This window comes from Callionymus lyra, chromosome 12 (genome assembly GCF_982586985.1).
Source record: "Callionymus lyra chromosome 12, fCalLyr1.hap1.1, whole genome shotgun sequence".
Classification (NCBI taxonomy): Eukaryota; Metazoa; Chordata; class Actinopteri; order Syngnathiformes; family Callionymidae; genus Callionymus; species Callionymus lyra.
In genome coordinates, this window is record NC_141829.1 from 1,255,193 (window position 1) to 1,272,185 (window position 16,993).

The 16,993-nt window shown below is 41.4% G+C and overlaps 2 protein-coding genes across 2 annotated transcripts; both read right to left on the reverse strand.

Moving 5' to 3' along the window:
- Nucleotides 1–1,004: 1,004 nt before the first annotated feature.
- Nucleotides 1,005–4,029, reverse strand: LOC148067962 (frizzled-7-A-like). Its single transcript, XM_087804418.1, has one exon. The coding sequence runs from the start codon at nucleotides 3,950–3,952 to the stop codon at nucleotides 3,248–3,250; it is 705 nt and encodes a 234-aa protein (XP_087660544.1). The 5' UTR covers nucleotides 3,953–4,029; the 3' UTR covers nucleotides 1,005–3,247.
- A 6,459-nt stretch (nucleotides 4,030–10,488) lies between these two features.
- LOC148067963 (frizzled-7-A-like) lies at nucleotides 10,489–13,004 on the reverse strand. The gene has a single exon (XM_087803886.1). The coding sequence runs from the start codon at nucleotides 12,874–12,876 to the stop codon at nucleotides 11,218–11,220; it is 1,659 nt and encodes a 552-aa protein (XP_087660012.1). The 5' UTR covers nucleotides 12,877–13,004; the 3' UTR covers nucleotides 10,489–11,217.
- Nucleotides 13,005–16,993: the final 3,989 nt, after the last annotated feature.

Consider the following 16,993-nt stretch of genomic DNA (forward strand, 5'->3'; position numbering starts at 1 on the left):
CTAACACTAACTTGGCATAACTACTTTTAAACTAGAACTAACTTGGCATAACTACTTTACTTTTAAACTAGAATAAACTTTTCATTAATAGTTAACTTTAAAACTAGAACTAACTTATGGTAACTACTTTACTTTTAAACCAGAACAAACTTATGGGAACTACTTTACTTTTAAACTAGAATAAACTTATCGTAACTTCTTGACTTTTAAACTACAACAAACCTAGCATAACTACTTTACTTTTAAACTAGAACAAACTTATCATTACTGGTTTACTTTTAAACTAGAACTAACTTATCATAACTACTTTTAAACTAACACTAACTTGGCATAACTTCTTTACTTTTAAACTAGAACAAACTTATCGTAACTTCTTTACTTTTAAACTAGAACAAACTTATTATAACTACTTTTAAACTAACACTAAAATATCTTAACTACTTTACTTTTAAACTAGAATAAACTTGGCATGACTACTTTCATTTTAAACTAGAACTAACTTGGCATAACTACTTAACTTTTAAACTAGAACTAACTTATCAGAACTACTTTACTTTTATACTACAACAAACTTATCACTACTTTACTTTTAAACTAGAGCAAACTTATCATAACTACTTTTAAACTAACACTAACTTGGCATAACTACTTTACTTTTAAACTAGAACTAACTTATCAGAACTACTTTACTTTTAAACTACAACAAACCTAGCATAACTACTTTACTTTTAAACTAGAACTAACTTATCAGAACTACTTTACTTTTAAACTACAACAAACCTAGCATAACTACTTTACTTTTAAACTAGAACTAACTTATCACTACTTTACTTTTAAACTAGAACAAACTTATAACTTCTTTACTTTTAAACTACAACAAACTTATCATTAGTAGGTAACTTTTAAACCAGAACAAACTTATCGTAACTACTTTACTTTGAAACCAGAACTAACTTACCATGACTAGTTAACTTTCAAGCGAGTCGACTGAAGACAGACTCTGGTTACAAACCTCAGCTGGTTTATTCAGGCTGTACAGATGCAAAAGGTTTTCTCATTAAAAAACAAGTAAAAAAGACAAAGATCCCCATAAATACATGTCTTAACAAACGTGTGGTAACTTGGTAGCTTGCATATGTTGTGATAAAAATACACACATCTTCCTTCTGAAGTCACATCGATAAACACACACAGACTCACACCAGAAGGTGTTTGTGCATCAACACATGTTGTGTCTCCACATGTCACACTCGCTTTAAACGGTAGATTGGCTTGAAAATATTGCAGGTAACTACGTGAACAGGTAGTCAAAGGTTTCTTCAGCGAAGACATCAGGCACAAGGTTATAGTTTCGGTACCGAAAAATAGAATCGACATCAAACACAGCAAATGTTTCCCAGCCAATAAAAACATGGAAATCCTAACATGGAACAAAAGTTCAGTCTGAAACAACAACAACAATAATAAAAGACGTAACAACAACTCCGGGTGACCACGCTCAAAATAACAGATCTGACGTCGTCATGGCAACGTGTGTCTGGACCACACACAGACGTGTGTGTGTGTGTGTGTGTGTGTGTGTGTGTGTAGCAACACTGAACACTTATTTGAAGATGCAGTTTTAGAAAAGTACAAAAATTGAGCTGATTTAAGAAACTTTTCATGTTTAACCGTCAACAAAAATGTTGATTGACAGCTTCAACTTTGATGCTCAGAAACTCGTGGATCATGTATGACGGTGAGGATCATGTATGAAGATCATGTATGATGGTGAGGATCACGTATGACTGTGTATGGCGGTGAGGATCATGTATGACAGTGAGGATCATGTATAAGGATCATGTATGACGGTGAGGATCATGTATGAAGATCATGTATGATGGTGAGGATCACGTATGACTGTGTATGGCAGTGAGGATCATGTATGACAGTGAGGATCATGTATAAGGATCATGTATGACGAGGATCATGTATGACAGTAAGGATCATGTATGACAGTAAGGATCATGTATGACGGTGAGGATCATGTATGACGAGGATCATGTAGGACTGTGAGGATCATGTATAAGGATCATGTATGACGGTGAGGAGCATGTATGACAGTAAGGATCATGTATGACGGTAAGGATCATGTATGACGGTGAGGATCATGTATGACGGTGAGGATCATGTACGACTGTGAGGATCATGTATAACGATCATGTATGACGAGGATCATGTATGAAGATCATGTATGAAGACGATCATGTATGACGGTGAGGATCATGTATAAGGATCATGTATGACGGTGAGGATCATGTATGAAGATGATCATGTATGACGTGAGGATCATGTATAAGGATCATGTATGACGAGGATCATGTATGACGAGGATCATGTATGAAGATCATGTATGACGGTGAGGATCATGTATAAGGATCATGTATGACGAGGATCATGTATGAAGATCATGTATGACGGTGAGGATCATGTATGACGGTGAGGATCATGTATGACGGTGAGGATCATGTATGAAGATCATGTACGACGAGGATCATGTATGACGGTGAGGATCATGTATGACGGTGAGGATCATGTATGAAGATCATGTACGACGAGGATCATGTATGACGGTGAGGATCATGTATGACGGTGAGGATCATGTATGAAGATCATGTACGACGAGGATCATGTATGACGGTGAGGATCATGTATGACGGTGAGGATCATGTATGAAGATCATGTACGACGAGGATCATGTATGACGGTGAGGATCATGTATGACGGTGAGGATCATGTATGAAGATCATGTACGACGAGGATCATGTATGACGGTGAGGATCATGTATGACGGTGAGGATCATGTATGACGGTGAGGATCATGTATGACGGTGAGGATCATGTATGACGGTGTATGACGAGGATCATGTGATTGTGTGGCGAGACATGAGAATGCGGGTCACGCTGAAGCGTCACATGTTTGAATTAAGAAAAGTCTGTGCAAACCCACAGTAACTTCATTCATTCACCATCGGAGCGAACATTCAATAAAGAGTTTCTATGGCACCGAGATCAGTCTCAGAAGGTGTCGGTTCAGTCTGGACCCGAGTGCCTCTGAGCAGCACCAGGAGTACATTCATGGGAATATAAGAAATGAAACCTTCAGTACCGCGGTCCGGAGGTCACGACCTCCACGAGAGCCTCACATACAAAGAAAAAAACAAATGAAAGCTATTCGACCTCATTCTCACGAGTCGCCGCCGCAGACTCACACCGTCGTCTCGCCGTGGTTACCGTTGCTAAGGCGCTTGTAGAACCGTCGCCACGACTGCAGCGTCTTCCCGGACCAGACCCAGAAGCCCGAGGTGATGCCCACGATCATGGTCATCAGGTACTTGATCATGAAGACGGTGAAGTCCGGGGTCATGGGGGCGAAGTTGTGCAGTGGACAGTGGACGGCCAGGCGCTTGCAGGTGTGCATGTGCCAGGTGCGCTCCCAGTGCTCGCGGAACGCCTGCTCGTAGAAGTAGCAGGCGATGACGATGGTGGCCGGAACCGTGTACAGCACGCTGAACACCCCGATGCGGACCATCAGCTTCTCCAGCTTCTCCGTCTTGGTGCCGTCGTGCTTCATGATGGTTCTGATCCGGAACAGGGACACGAAGCCGGCCAGCAGGAAGGAGGTCCCGATGAAGAGGTAGACGAAGAGCGGCGCCAGCACGAAGCCCCTCAGGGCGTCCACGTTGAAGATCCCCACGAAGCAGACCCCGGTCAGCACGTCCCCGTCCACCTGACCCATGGCCAGGATGGTGATGGTCTTGATGGCCGGCACCGCCCAGGCCGCCAGGTGGAAGTACTGCGAGTTGGCCTCGATGGCCTCGTGACCCCACTTCATGCCGGCCGAGAGGAACCAGGTGAGCGACAGGATGACCCACCAGATGGAGCTGGCCATGCCGAAGAAGTAGAGGACCATGAAGAGGATGGTGCAGCCCTCCTTCTTGGTGCCCTGGGCCACGGTCCGGTAGGCGTCCTCGTTCTTTTCTTCACAATAATCGCAGTTTCGTCAGTAAATATTGACTTTGAACATAAAACCAGAGTTTGAGAGAATCTCTCAACATTCGTGTCGTCATTGAAAGAAGATTCAAATCCTTCTCTGGATCATAAATGTGCGTCTCGTGCTGAACATGCCGAACATTCCTTGTGATGAACCTGAAGCAGTTGTTGACCTGCGGGTCAGAGTCCAGACGTCAGGATTCAAACCCTCGACTCCTTCGATCATCTTCACTGTGACGTCATTGACTCAAGTGTTCGTGGATCCTGACGAAGATTTTAAAGAAAAATAAACTTTAAACAAGAAAAGTTTCATAAAAATGTTGTTGGTTTGGACAAAAACTTCAAAGCAACATTTGAAGAAAACTAGAACTAAAATATCGTAACTACTTTACTTTTAAACTAACACTAACTTGGCATAACTACTTTACTTTTAAACTAACACTAACTTGGCATAACTACTTTACTTTTAAACTAACACTAACTTGGTATAACTACTTTACTTTTAAACTAGAACAAACCTATCATTAATAGTTAACTTTTAATCTAGAACTAACTAATCATAACTACTTTACTTTTAAACTAGAATAAACTTGGCATAACTACTTTACTTTTAAACTAGAACTAACTTGGCATAACTACTTTACTTTTAAACTAGAACTAACTAATCATAACTACTTTACTTTTAAACTAGAACAAACCTATCATTAATAGTTAACTTTTAATCTAGAACTAACTAATCATAACTACTTTACTTTTAAACTAGAATAAACTTGGCATAACTACTTTACTTTTAAACTAGAACTAACTTGGCATAACTACTTTACTTTTAAACTAGAATAAACTTGGCATGACTACTTTACTTTTAAACTAGAATAAACTTGGCATGACTACTTTACTTTTAAACTAGAAATAACATATTGTAAAAACTTTATTTTTTAACTAGAATAAACTTCGCATGATTACTTTACTTTTAAACTAGAAGTAACTTGGCATAACTACTTTACTTTTGAACTAGAACTAACTTGGCATAACTACTTTACTTTTGAACTAGAACTAACTTATCATAACTACTTTACTTTTAATCTAGAAGTAACTTATCATAAATACTTTACTTTTAAACTAGAACAAACTTAATGTAACTTCTTTATTTTTAGACTACATTAAACTTATCATTACTTGTTAACTTTTAGAACTAACTTATGGTACCTACTTTACTTTTAAACTAGAAATAACTTATCGTAAAAACTTTATTTTTAAACTAGAATAAACTTGGCATGATTACTTTACTTTTAAACTAGTAGTTACTTATCGTAACTACTTTACTTTTAAACTAGAACAAACTTATCATAACTACTTTACTTTTAATCTAGAAGTAACTTATCATAACAACTAATACTTTTATACTAGAACAAACTTATAACTATTTTACTTTTAAACTAGAACAAACTTATCATAACTACTTTACTTTTAAACTAGAACAAACTTATCATAACTACTTTACTTTTAAACTAGAACAAACTTATCATAACTACTTTACTTTTAAACTAGAAGTAACTTATCGTAACTATTTTACTTTTAAACTAGAAAAAACTTATCATAACTACTTTACTTTCAAACTAGAAGTAATTTATCATAACTACTTTTAATCTAGAAGTAACTTATCATAACAACTAATACTTTTATACTAGAACAAACTTATCATAACTTATTTTCTTTTAAACTACAATAAACGTATCATTACTAGTTAACTATTAAACAAGAACTAACTTATCATAACTACTTTACTTTCAAACTAGAACTAACCTGGCATAATTACTTTACTTTTAAATTTGAAATAACTTATCGTAAAAACTTTATTTTTAAACTAAAATAAACTTGGCATGATTACTTTAATTTTTAACCAGAAGTAACTTATCATAACTACTTTACTTTTAAACTAGAATAAACTTATCATTAATAGTTAACTTTTAAACTAGAACTAAAATATCGTAACTACTTTACTTTTAAACTAGAAGTAACTTATCATAACTACTTTACTTTTAAACTAGAACAAACTTATAACTACTTTACTTTTAAACTAGAACAAACTTATCCTAACTTCTTGACTTTTAAACTAGAACAAACTTATCATTACTGGTTTACTTTTAAACTAGAACTAACTTGGCATAACTTCTTTACTTTTAAACTAGAACAAACTTATCATCACTACTTTACTTTTAAACTAGAACAAACTTATTATAACTACTTTTAAACTAACACTAACATATCTTAACTACTTTACTTTTAAACTAGAATAAACTTGGCATGACTACTTTAATTTTAAACTAGAACTAACTTGGCATAACTACTTTACTTTTAAACTACAACAAACCTAGCATAACTACTTTACTTTTAAACTAGAACAAACTTATCATTACTGGTTTACTTTTAAACTAGAACTAACTTATCATAACTACTTTTAAACTAACACTAACTTGGCATAACTTCTTTACTTTTAAACTAGAACAAACTTATCAGAACTACTTTACTTTTAAACTACAACAAACCTAGCATAACTACTTTACTTTTAAACTAGAACAAACTTATCATTACTGGTTTACTTTTAAACTAGAACTAACTTATCATAACTACTTTTAAACTAACACTAACTTGGCATAACTACTTAACTTTTAAACTAGAACTAACTTATCAGAACTACTTTACTTTTAAACTACAACAAACCTAGCATAACTACTTTACTTTTAAACTAGAACAAACTTATCATTACTGGTTTACTTTTAAACTAGAACTAACTTATCATAACTACTTTTAAACTAACACTAACTTGGCATAACTTCTTTACTTTTAAACTAGAACAAACTTATCATCACTACTTTACTTTTAAACTACAACAAACCTAGCATAACTACTTTACTTTTAAACTAGAACTAACTTATCACTATATTACTTTTAAACTAGAGCAAACTTATCATAACTACTTTTAAACTAACACTAACTTGGCATAACTACTTTTAAACTAACACTGACTTGGCATAACTACTTTAATTTTAAACTAGAACTAACTTGGCATAACTACTTAACTTTTAAACTAGAACTAACTTATCAGAACTACTTTACTTTTAAACTACAACAAACCTAGCATAACTACTTTACTTTTAAACTAGAACTAACTTATCACTACTTTACTTTTAAACTAGAGCAAACTTATCATAACTACTTTTAAACTAACACTAACTTGGCATAACTACTTTTAAACTAACACTAACTTGGCATAACTACTTTAATTTTAAACTAGAACTAACTTATCAGAACTACTTTACTTTTAAACTACAACAAACTTATCACTACTTTACTTTTAAACTAGAACTAACTTATCAGAACTACTTTACTTTTAAACTACAACAAACCTAGCATAACTACTTTACTTTTAAACTAGAACTAACTTATCACTACTTTACTTTTAAACTAGAGCAAACTTATCATAACTACTTTTAAACTAACACTAACTTGGCATAACTACTTTTAAACTAACACTGACTTGGCATAACTACTTTAATTTTAAACTAGAACTAACTTGGCATAACTACTTAACTTTTAAACTAGAACTAACTTATCGTAACTACTTAACTTTTAAACTAGAACTAACTTATCAGAACTACTTTACTTTTAAACTACAACAAACCTAGCATAACTACTTTACTTTTAAACTAGAACTAACTTATCACTACTTTACTTTTAAACTAGAGCAAACTTATCATAACTACTTTTAAACTAACACTAACTTGGCATAACTACTTTTAAACTAACACTAACTTGGCATAACTACTTTAATTTTAAACTAGAACTAACTTATCAGAACTACTTTACTTTTAAACTACAACAAACTTATCACTACTTTACTTTTAAACTAGAGCAAACTTATCATAACTACTTTTAAACTAACACTAACTTGGCATAACTACTTTTAAACTAGAACTAACTTGGCATAACTACTTTACTTTTAAACTAGAATAAACTTTTCATTAATAGTTAACTTTAAAACTAGAACTAACTTATGGTAACTACTTTACTTTTAAACCAGAACAAACTTATGGGAACTACTTTACTTTTAAACTAGAATAAACTTATCGTAACTTCTTGACTTTTAAACTACAACAAACCTAGCATAACTACTTTACTTTTAAACTAGAACAAACTTATCATTACTGGTTTACTTTTAAACTAGAACTAACTTATCATAACTACTTTTAAACTAACACTAACTTGGCATAACTTCTTTACTTTTAAACTAGAACAAACTTATCGTAACTTCTTTACTTTTAAACTAGAACAAACTTATTATAACTACTTTTAAACTAACACTAAAATATCTTAACTACTTTACTTTTAAACTAGAATAAACTTGGCATGACTACTTTCATTTTAAACTAGAACTAACTTGGCATAACTACTTAACTTTTAAACTAGAACTAACTTATCAGAACTACTTTACTTTTATACTACAACAAACTTATCACTACTTTACTTTTAAACTAGAGCAAACTTATCATAACTACTTTTAAACTAACACTAACTTGGCATAACTACTTTACTTTTAAACTAGAACTAACTTATCAGAACTACTTTACTTTTAAACTACAACAAACCTAGCATAACTACTTTACTTTTAAACTAGAACTAACTTATCAGAACTACTTTACTTTTAAACTACAACAAACCTAGCATAACTACTTTACTTTTAAACTAGAACTAACTTATCACTACTTTACTTTTAAACTAGAACAAACTTATAACTTCTTTACTTTTAAACTACAACAAACTTATCATTAGTAGGTAACTTTTAAACCAGAACAAACTTATCGTAACTACTTTACTTTGAAACCAGAACTAACTTACCATGACTAGTTAACTTTCAAGCGAGTCGACTGAAGACAGACTCTGGTTACAAACCTCAGCTGGTTTATTCAGGCTGTACAGATGCAAAAGGTTTTCTCATTAAAAAACAAGTAAAAAAGACAAAGATCCCCATAAATACATGTCTTAACAAACGTGTGGTAACTTGGTAGCTTGCATATGTTGTGATAAAAATACACACATCTTCCTTCTGAAGTCACATCGATAAACACACACAGACTCACACCAGAAGGTGTTTGTGCATCAACACATGTTGTGTCTCCACATGTCACACTCGCTTTAAACGGTAGATTGGCTTGAAAATATTGCAGGTAACTACGTGAACAGGTAGTCAAAGGTTTCTTCAGCGAAGACATCAGGCACAAGGTTATAGTTTCGGTACCGAAAAATAGAATCGACATCAAACACAGCAAATGTTTCCCAGCCAATAAAAACATGGAAATCCTAACATGGAACAAAAGTTCAGTCTGAAACAACAACAACAATAATAAAAGACGTAACAACAACTCCGGGTGACCACGCTCAAAATAACAGATCTGACGTCGTCATGGCAACGTGTGTCTGGACCACACACAGACGTGTGTGTGTGTGTGTGTGTGTGTGTGTGTGTGTAGCAACACTGAACACTTATTTGAAGATGCAGTTTTAGAAAAGTACAAAAATTGAGCTGATTTAAGAAACTTTTCATGTTTAACCGTCAACAAAAATGTTGATTGACAGCTTCAACTTTGATGCTCAGAAACTCGTGGATCATGTATGACGGTGAGGATCATGTATGAAGATCATGTATGATGGTGAGGATCACGTATGACTGTGTATGGCGGTGAGGATCATGTATGACAGTGAGGATCATGTATAAGGATCATGTATGACGGTGAGGATCATGTATGAAGATCATGTATGATGGTGAGGATCACGTATGACTGTGTATGGCAGTGAGGATCATGTATGACAGTGAGGATCATGTATAAGGATCATGTATGACGAGGATCATGTATGACAGTAAGGATCATGTATGACAGTAAGGATCATGTATGACGGTGAGGATCATGTATGACGAGGATCATGTAGGACTGTGAGGATCATGTATAAGGATCATGTATGACGGTGAGGAGCATGTATGACAGTAAGGATCATGTATGACGGTAAGGATCATGTATGACGGTGAGGATCATGTATGACGGTGAGGATCATGTACGACTGTGAGGATCATGTATAACGATCATGTATGACGAGGATCATGTATGAAGATCATGTATGAAGACGATCATGTATGACGGTGAGGATCATGTATAAGGATCATGTATGACGGTGAGGATCATGTATGAAGATGATCATGTATGACGTGAGGATCATGTATAAGGATCATGTATGACGAGGATCATGTATGACGAGGATCATGTATGAAGATCATGTATGACGGTGAGGATCATGTATAAGGATCATGTATGACGAGGATCATGTATGAAGATCATGTATGACGGTGAGGATCATGTATGACGGTGAGGATCATGTATGACGGTGAGGATCATGTATGAAGATCATGTACGACGAGGATCATGTATGACGGTGAGGATCATGTATGACGGTGAGGATCATGTATGAAGATCATGTACGACGAGGATCATGTATGACGGTGAGGATCATGTATGACGGTGAGGATCATGTATGAAGATCATGTACGACGAGGATCATGTATGACGGTGAGGATCATGTATGACGGTGAGGATCATGTATGAAGATCATGTACGACGAGGATCATGTATGACGGTGAGGATCATGTATGACGGTGAGGATCATGTATGAAGATCATGTACGACGAGGATCATGTATGACGGTGAGGATCATGTATGACGGTGAGGATCATGTATGACGGTGAGGATCATGTATGACGGTGAGGATCATGTATGACGGTGTATGACGAGGATCATGTGATTGTGTGGCGAGACATGAGAATGCGGGTCACGCTGAAGCGTCACATGTTTGAATTAAGAAAAGTCTGTGCAAACCCACAGTAACTTCATTCATTCACCATCGGAGCGAACATTCAATAAAGAGTTTCTATGGCACCGAGATCAGTCTCAGAAGGTGTCGGTTCAGTCTGGACCCGAGTGCCTCTGAGCAGCACCAGGAGTACATTCATGGGAATATAAGAAATGAAACCTTCAGTACCGCGGTCCGGAGGTCACGACCTCCACGAGAGCCTCACATACAAAGAAAAAAACAAATGAAAGCTATTCGACCTCATTCTCACGAGTCGCCGCCGCAGACTCACACCGTCGTCTCGCCGTGGTTACCGTTGCTAAGGCGCTTGTAGAACCGTCGCCACGACTGCAGCGTCTTCCCGGACCAGACCCAGAAGCCCGAGGTGATGCCCACGATCATGGTCATCAGGTACTTGATCATGAAGACGGTGAAGTCCGGGGTCATGGGGGCGAAGTTGTGCAGTGGACAGTGGACGGCCAGGCGCTTGCAGGTGTGCATGTGCCAGGTGCGCTCCCAGTGCTCGCGGAACGCCTGCTCGTAGAAGTAGCAGGCGATGACGATGGTGGCCGGAACCGTGTACAGCACGCTGAACACCCCGATGCGGACCATCAGCTTCTCCAGCTTCTCCGTCTTGGTGCCGTCGTGCTTCATGATGGTTCTGATCCGGAACAGGGACACGAAGCCGGCCAGCAGGAAGGAGGTCCCGATGAAGAGGTAGACGAAGAGCGGCGCCAGCACGAAGCCCCTCAGGGCGTCCACGTTGAAGATCCCCACGAAGCAGACCCCGGTCAGCACGTCCCCGTCCACCTGACCCATGGCCAGGATGGTGATGGTCTTGATGGCCGGCACCGCCCAGGCCGCCAGGTGGAAGTACTGCGAGTTGGCCTCGATGGCCTCGTGACCCCACTTCATGCCGGCCGAGAGGAACCAGGTGAGCGACAGGATGACCCACCAGATGGAGCTGGCCATGCCGAAGAAGTAGAGGACCATGAAGAGGATGGTGCAGCCCTCCTTCTTGGTGCCCTGGGCCACGGTCCGGTAGGCGTCCTCCTTGAACTTGTCCACGCAGACCACCTTGTCCTCCAGGAAGAACCCGGCCGCGTACGCCACGGCCACCATGAAGTAGCAGCCGGACAGGAAGATGATGGGCCGCTCCGGGTACCTGAAGCGCCGCATGTCCACCAGGTAGGTCAGCACCGTGAACAAGGTGCTCACGCAGCACAGGATGGACCAGATCCCGACCCAGAGCCGCCCGAACTTCACCTCGTCCTCCCGGAAGTACATGATGCCGGTGGGCTTGTTGGGCTCGCAGGGGGCGCCGCAGTCCTTCACCCCCATGAACTTGTAGCCCAGGTAGGGGGGCACCTCCAGCTGCAGGGGGCAGGTGAAGTCGTGGCTCTGCGGGGGCGGTCGCGGGAGGTTCGGGGCCAGAGTCACGAGATCTGGGGAAAATGGCGACGAGGCCGAGGGGGGGCTGCTGTGCTCGGACGTGTTCTGACCCACGCAGATCTCGCCGGCGCCGTGGACCGGGAAGGCCTCGCAGCGGAGTCTCTCGGGCCACTGGAAGCCGAACTTGTTCATGAGGGCCTCGCAGCCCTGCCGGGCCCGCTCGCACAGGGAGCGACAGGGCGGGATGGCCTGCTCCAGAACCGTGCACACGGGCGCGTACATGGAGCACAAGAAGAACTTGAGGTCGGCGGAACACTGGACCTTGACCAGCGGGTAGAACTGATGGACCTCCAGCCCCGCGTCCTCCTGGTTCGTGTGGCCCAGAAGGTTCGGCATGATGGTCTGGTTGTAGGCGATGTCGGTGCAGAGCGGGATGGAGATGGGCTGACAGAAGCCGTGCTCCGGGACCGAGATCCCGCTGTCGCTGTTGTAGTTCTGGGCCGAGACCAGCACAAGTTCTGCGAACACGATCCACGCGGACCCGAGAGCCAACATGGTGCTCGAGTGTGTCGAGAGGAAGAAGGAACACGACCTGAGCCTCGAACCGCCGCCTCGTCGCGTGGAATGTTTGTTCGGGTCCGGTCCAGACCCGGGTCAGGACTCGACGCTCTTTGTAAGTCCAGACCTCGAGGCGCGTCCAGATCCCGCGGGGCTCGGTCCGCTCGACAGGTGGTTCCGCTAACACTGGTCCCGGTGCGGAACGAGAAGATTTAGATCCATTTCTTGGAGGTTCGGGTCTCGTCGAGTCGAAGGTTCGAGTCTCACTGAGCAGAGTGCACTGTTTCCAGGCGCCCCTCCATTCACAGTCTCCCCCCACCGGACGATCCACGGGGCGCCTTGAAACCGTCGCCGCGTCTCAGCCAATCACGAGCCTTGTTTTCCTCGCGGACTCGTTCTGTGGAAGAAAGTTTCTCAGATTCAACTTTATTTCCGATAAAAGTCATCGATCGCGGATCGATCGCGCTCGTGACGCGCGCGTGAAGGATCCTCGCGCGTGCCCGCGGCAGGATCGATGCACGAGGCTCGTGTTGGAGAGAGTTTGCGAGGAAAGACGAGACATTCCTGCCGCCAGATAACATCAGAGAAACTCGTTCAACACGAGATCGATGTTTGTCATCGATCTCGTGTTGAACGTGATTGATTGACGTCTCCTCAGAAGACACTTGAGTTCGTAATACTTTGATTACAAGACAGACTCAAGCATTAACATGTGGAAGTGATTTTGTTTTGTCCAATAAAATCCTATTATATTAAAACTCTTGTTTTTGTGTTTTTTCAATCGATACTAATGTCTCAGGATCAGAGTTTTATTATAAAATCAATATAAAAACTTTATTAAAGCAAACATCTTTATTTATTAGAAAAAAAGTTGAAATCATGAACAAAACTCTTTATTTCTACCATGAAAGTACAACAAGTTGGACGAGGGAACAGTAAGTTGGACGAGGGAACAATAAGTTGGGCGAGGGAACAGTAAGTCGGACGAGGGAACAGTAAGTTGGGTGAGGGAACAATAAGTTGGGCGAGGGAACAGTAAGTTGGACGAGGGAACAGTAAGTTGGACGAGGGAACAATAAGTTGGGCGAGGGAACAGTAAGTCGGACGAGGGAACAGTAAGTTGGACGAGGGAACAGTAAGTTGGACGAGGGAACAGTAAGTTGGACGAGGGAACAATAAGTTGGACGAGGGAACAATAAGTTGGGTGAGGGAACAATAAGTTGGACGAGGGAACAGTAAGTTGGACGAGGGAACAGTAAGTCGGACGAGGGAACAGTAAGTTGGACGAGGGAACAGTAAGTTGGGCGAGGGAACAGTAAGTTGGACGAGGGAACAGTAAGTTGGACGAGGGAACAACAAGTTGGACGAGGGAACAGTAAGTTGGGCGAGGGAACAGTAAGTTGGACGAGGGAACAACAAGTTGGACGAGGGAACAGTAAGTTGGACGAGGGAACAGTAAGTTGGACGAGGGAACAGTAAGTTGGACGAGGGAACAGTAAGTTGGACGAGGGAACAGTAAGTTGGACGAGGGAACAACAAGTTGGACGAGGGAACAGTAAGTTGGACGAGGGAACAGTAAGTTGGACGAGGGAACAACAAGTTGGACGAGGGAACAGTAAGTTGGGCGAGGGAACAGTAAGTTGGGCGAGGGAACAATAAGTTGGACGAGGGAACAGTAAGTTGGGCGAGGGAACAGTAAGTTGGGTGAGGGAACAGTAAGTTGGACGAGGGAACAGTAAGTTGGGCGAGGGAACAGTAAGTTGGACGAGGGAACAGTAAGTTGGACGAGGGAACAGTAAGTTGGACGAGGGAACAGTAAGTTGGACGAGGGAACAGTAAGTTGGACGAGGGAACAGTAAGTTGGACGAGGGAACAGTAAGTTGGACGAGGGAACAGTAAGTTGGACGAGGGAACAGTAAGTTGGACGAGGGAACAGTAAGTTGGGTGAGGGAACAGTAAGTTGGACGAGGGAACAGTAAGTTGGACGAGGGAACAGTAAGTTGGACGAGGGAACAGTAAGTTGGACGAGGGAACAGTAAGTTGGACGAGGGAACAGTAAGTTGGACGAGGGAACAGTAAGTTGGACGAGGGAACAGTAAGTTGGACGAGGGAACAGTAAGTTGGACGAGGGAACAGTAAGTTGGACGAGGGAACAGTAAGTTGGACGAGGGAACAGTAAGTTGGACGAGGGAACAGTAAGTTGGACGAGGGAACAGTAAGTTGGACGAGGGAACAGTAAGTTGGACGAGGGAACAGTAAGTTGGACGAGGGAACAGTAAGTTGGATGAGGGAACAGTAAGTTGGATGAGGGAACAGTAAGTTGGACGAGGGAACAGTAAGTTGGACGAGGGAACAGTAAGTTGGACGAGGGAACAGTAAGTTGGACGAGGGAACAGTAAGTTGGGCGAGGGAACAGTAAGTTGGGTGAGGGAACAGTAAGTTGGACGAGGGAACAGTAAGTTGGGCGAGGGAACAGTAAGTTGGACGAGGGAACAGTAAGTTGGACGAGGGAACAGTAAGTTGGACGAGGGAACAGTAAGTTGGACGAGGGAACAGTAAGTTGGACGAGGGAACAGTAAGTTGGACGAGGGAACAGTAAGTTGGACGAGGGAACAGTAAGTTGGACGAGGGAACAGTAAGTTGGACGAGGGAACAGTAAGTTGGGTGAGGGAACAGTAAGTTGGACGAGGGAACAGTAAGTTGGACGAGGGAACAGTAAGTTGGACGAGGGAACAGTAAGTTGGACGAGGGAACAGTAAGTTGGACGAGGGAACAGTAAGTTGGACGAGGGAACAGTAAGTTGGACGAGGGAACAGTAAGTTGGACGAGGGAACAGTAAGTTGGACGAGGGAACAGTAAGTTGGACGAGGGAACAGTAAGTTGGACGAGGGAACAGTAAGTTGGACGAGGGAACAGTAAGTTGGACGAGGGAACAGTAAGTTGGACGAGGGAACAGTAAGTTGGATGAGGGAACAGTAAGTTGGACGAGGGAACAGTAAGTTGGACGAGGGAACAGTAAGTCGGACGAGGGAACAGTAAGTTGGACGAGGGAACAGTAAGTTCACACGATCAACACAAAGACTCTTCTCAGCCAAACAGGAAAAGCTGAAACTGGATCATGAGAATCATGAGAATCTGACACAAGATCCAGAAACTGCTCCAGACTTTGTTACTGATCCACAGAGTGAAGGGGAGACGGGGGAGGAGGGTCTGCATTTGGTCTTTCTGTGGATGAAAGGAGGAGCAGTGGGGGGGAGAGGGGGAGGAGAGGAGGAGGAGAGGAGAGGGGGAACAGTGGGGGAGGGGAGGAGGAGGAGAGGAGAGGGGGAACAGTGGGGGAGGGGAGGAGGAGAGGAGGAGAGGGGGAACAGTGGGGGAGGAGAGGAGGAGGAGAGGAGAGGGGGAACAGTGGGGGAGGAGAGGAGGAGGAGAGGAGAGGGGGAACAGTGGGGGAGGGGACAGGAAGGAGGTCAGAGAGAGAAAGACTTGATGGTCGAAAACTCTGGAGTCAAGTTTGAAGAAGATTCAGAATCATGTGATTGAACTGATCCATGATTGACGCTTTGACAACTACACACTCTCACAACTACACACTCTCACAACTACACACTCTCACAACTACACACTCTCACAACTACACACTCTCACAACTACACACTCTCACAACTACACACTCTCACAACTACACACTCTCACAACCACACACTCTCACAACTACACACTCTCACAACTACACACTCTCACAACCACACACTCTCACAACTACACACTCTCACAACTACACACTCTCACAACTACACACTCTCACAACTACACACTCTCACATACACACACTCTCACAACTACACACTCTCACAACTACACACTCTCACAACTACACACTCTCACAACTACACACTCTCACAAACACACACTCTCACAAACACACACTCTCACAACTACACACTCTCACAACTACACACTCTCACAACCACACACTCTCACAACTACACACTCTCACAACTACACACTCTCACAACTACACACACTCACAAACACACACTCTCACAACTACACACTCTCACAACCACACACTCTCACAACTACACACTCTCACAACTACACACTCTCACAA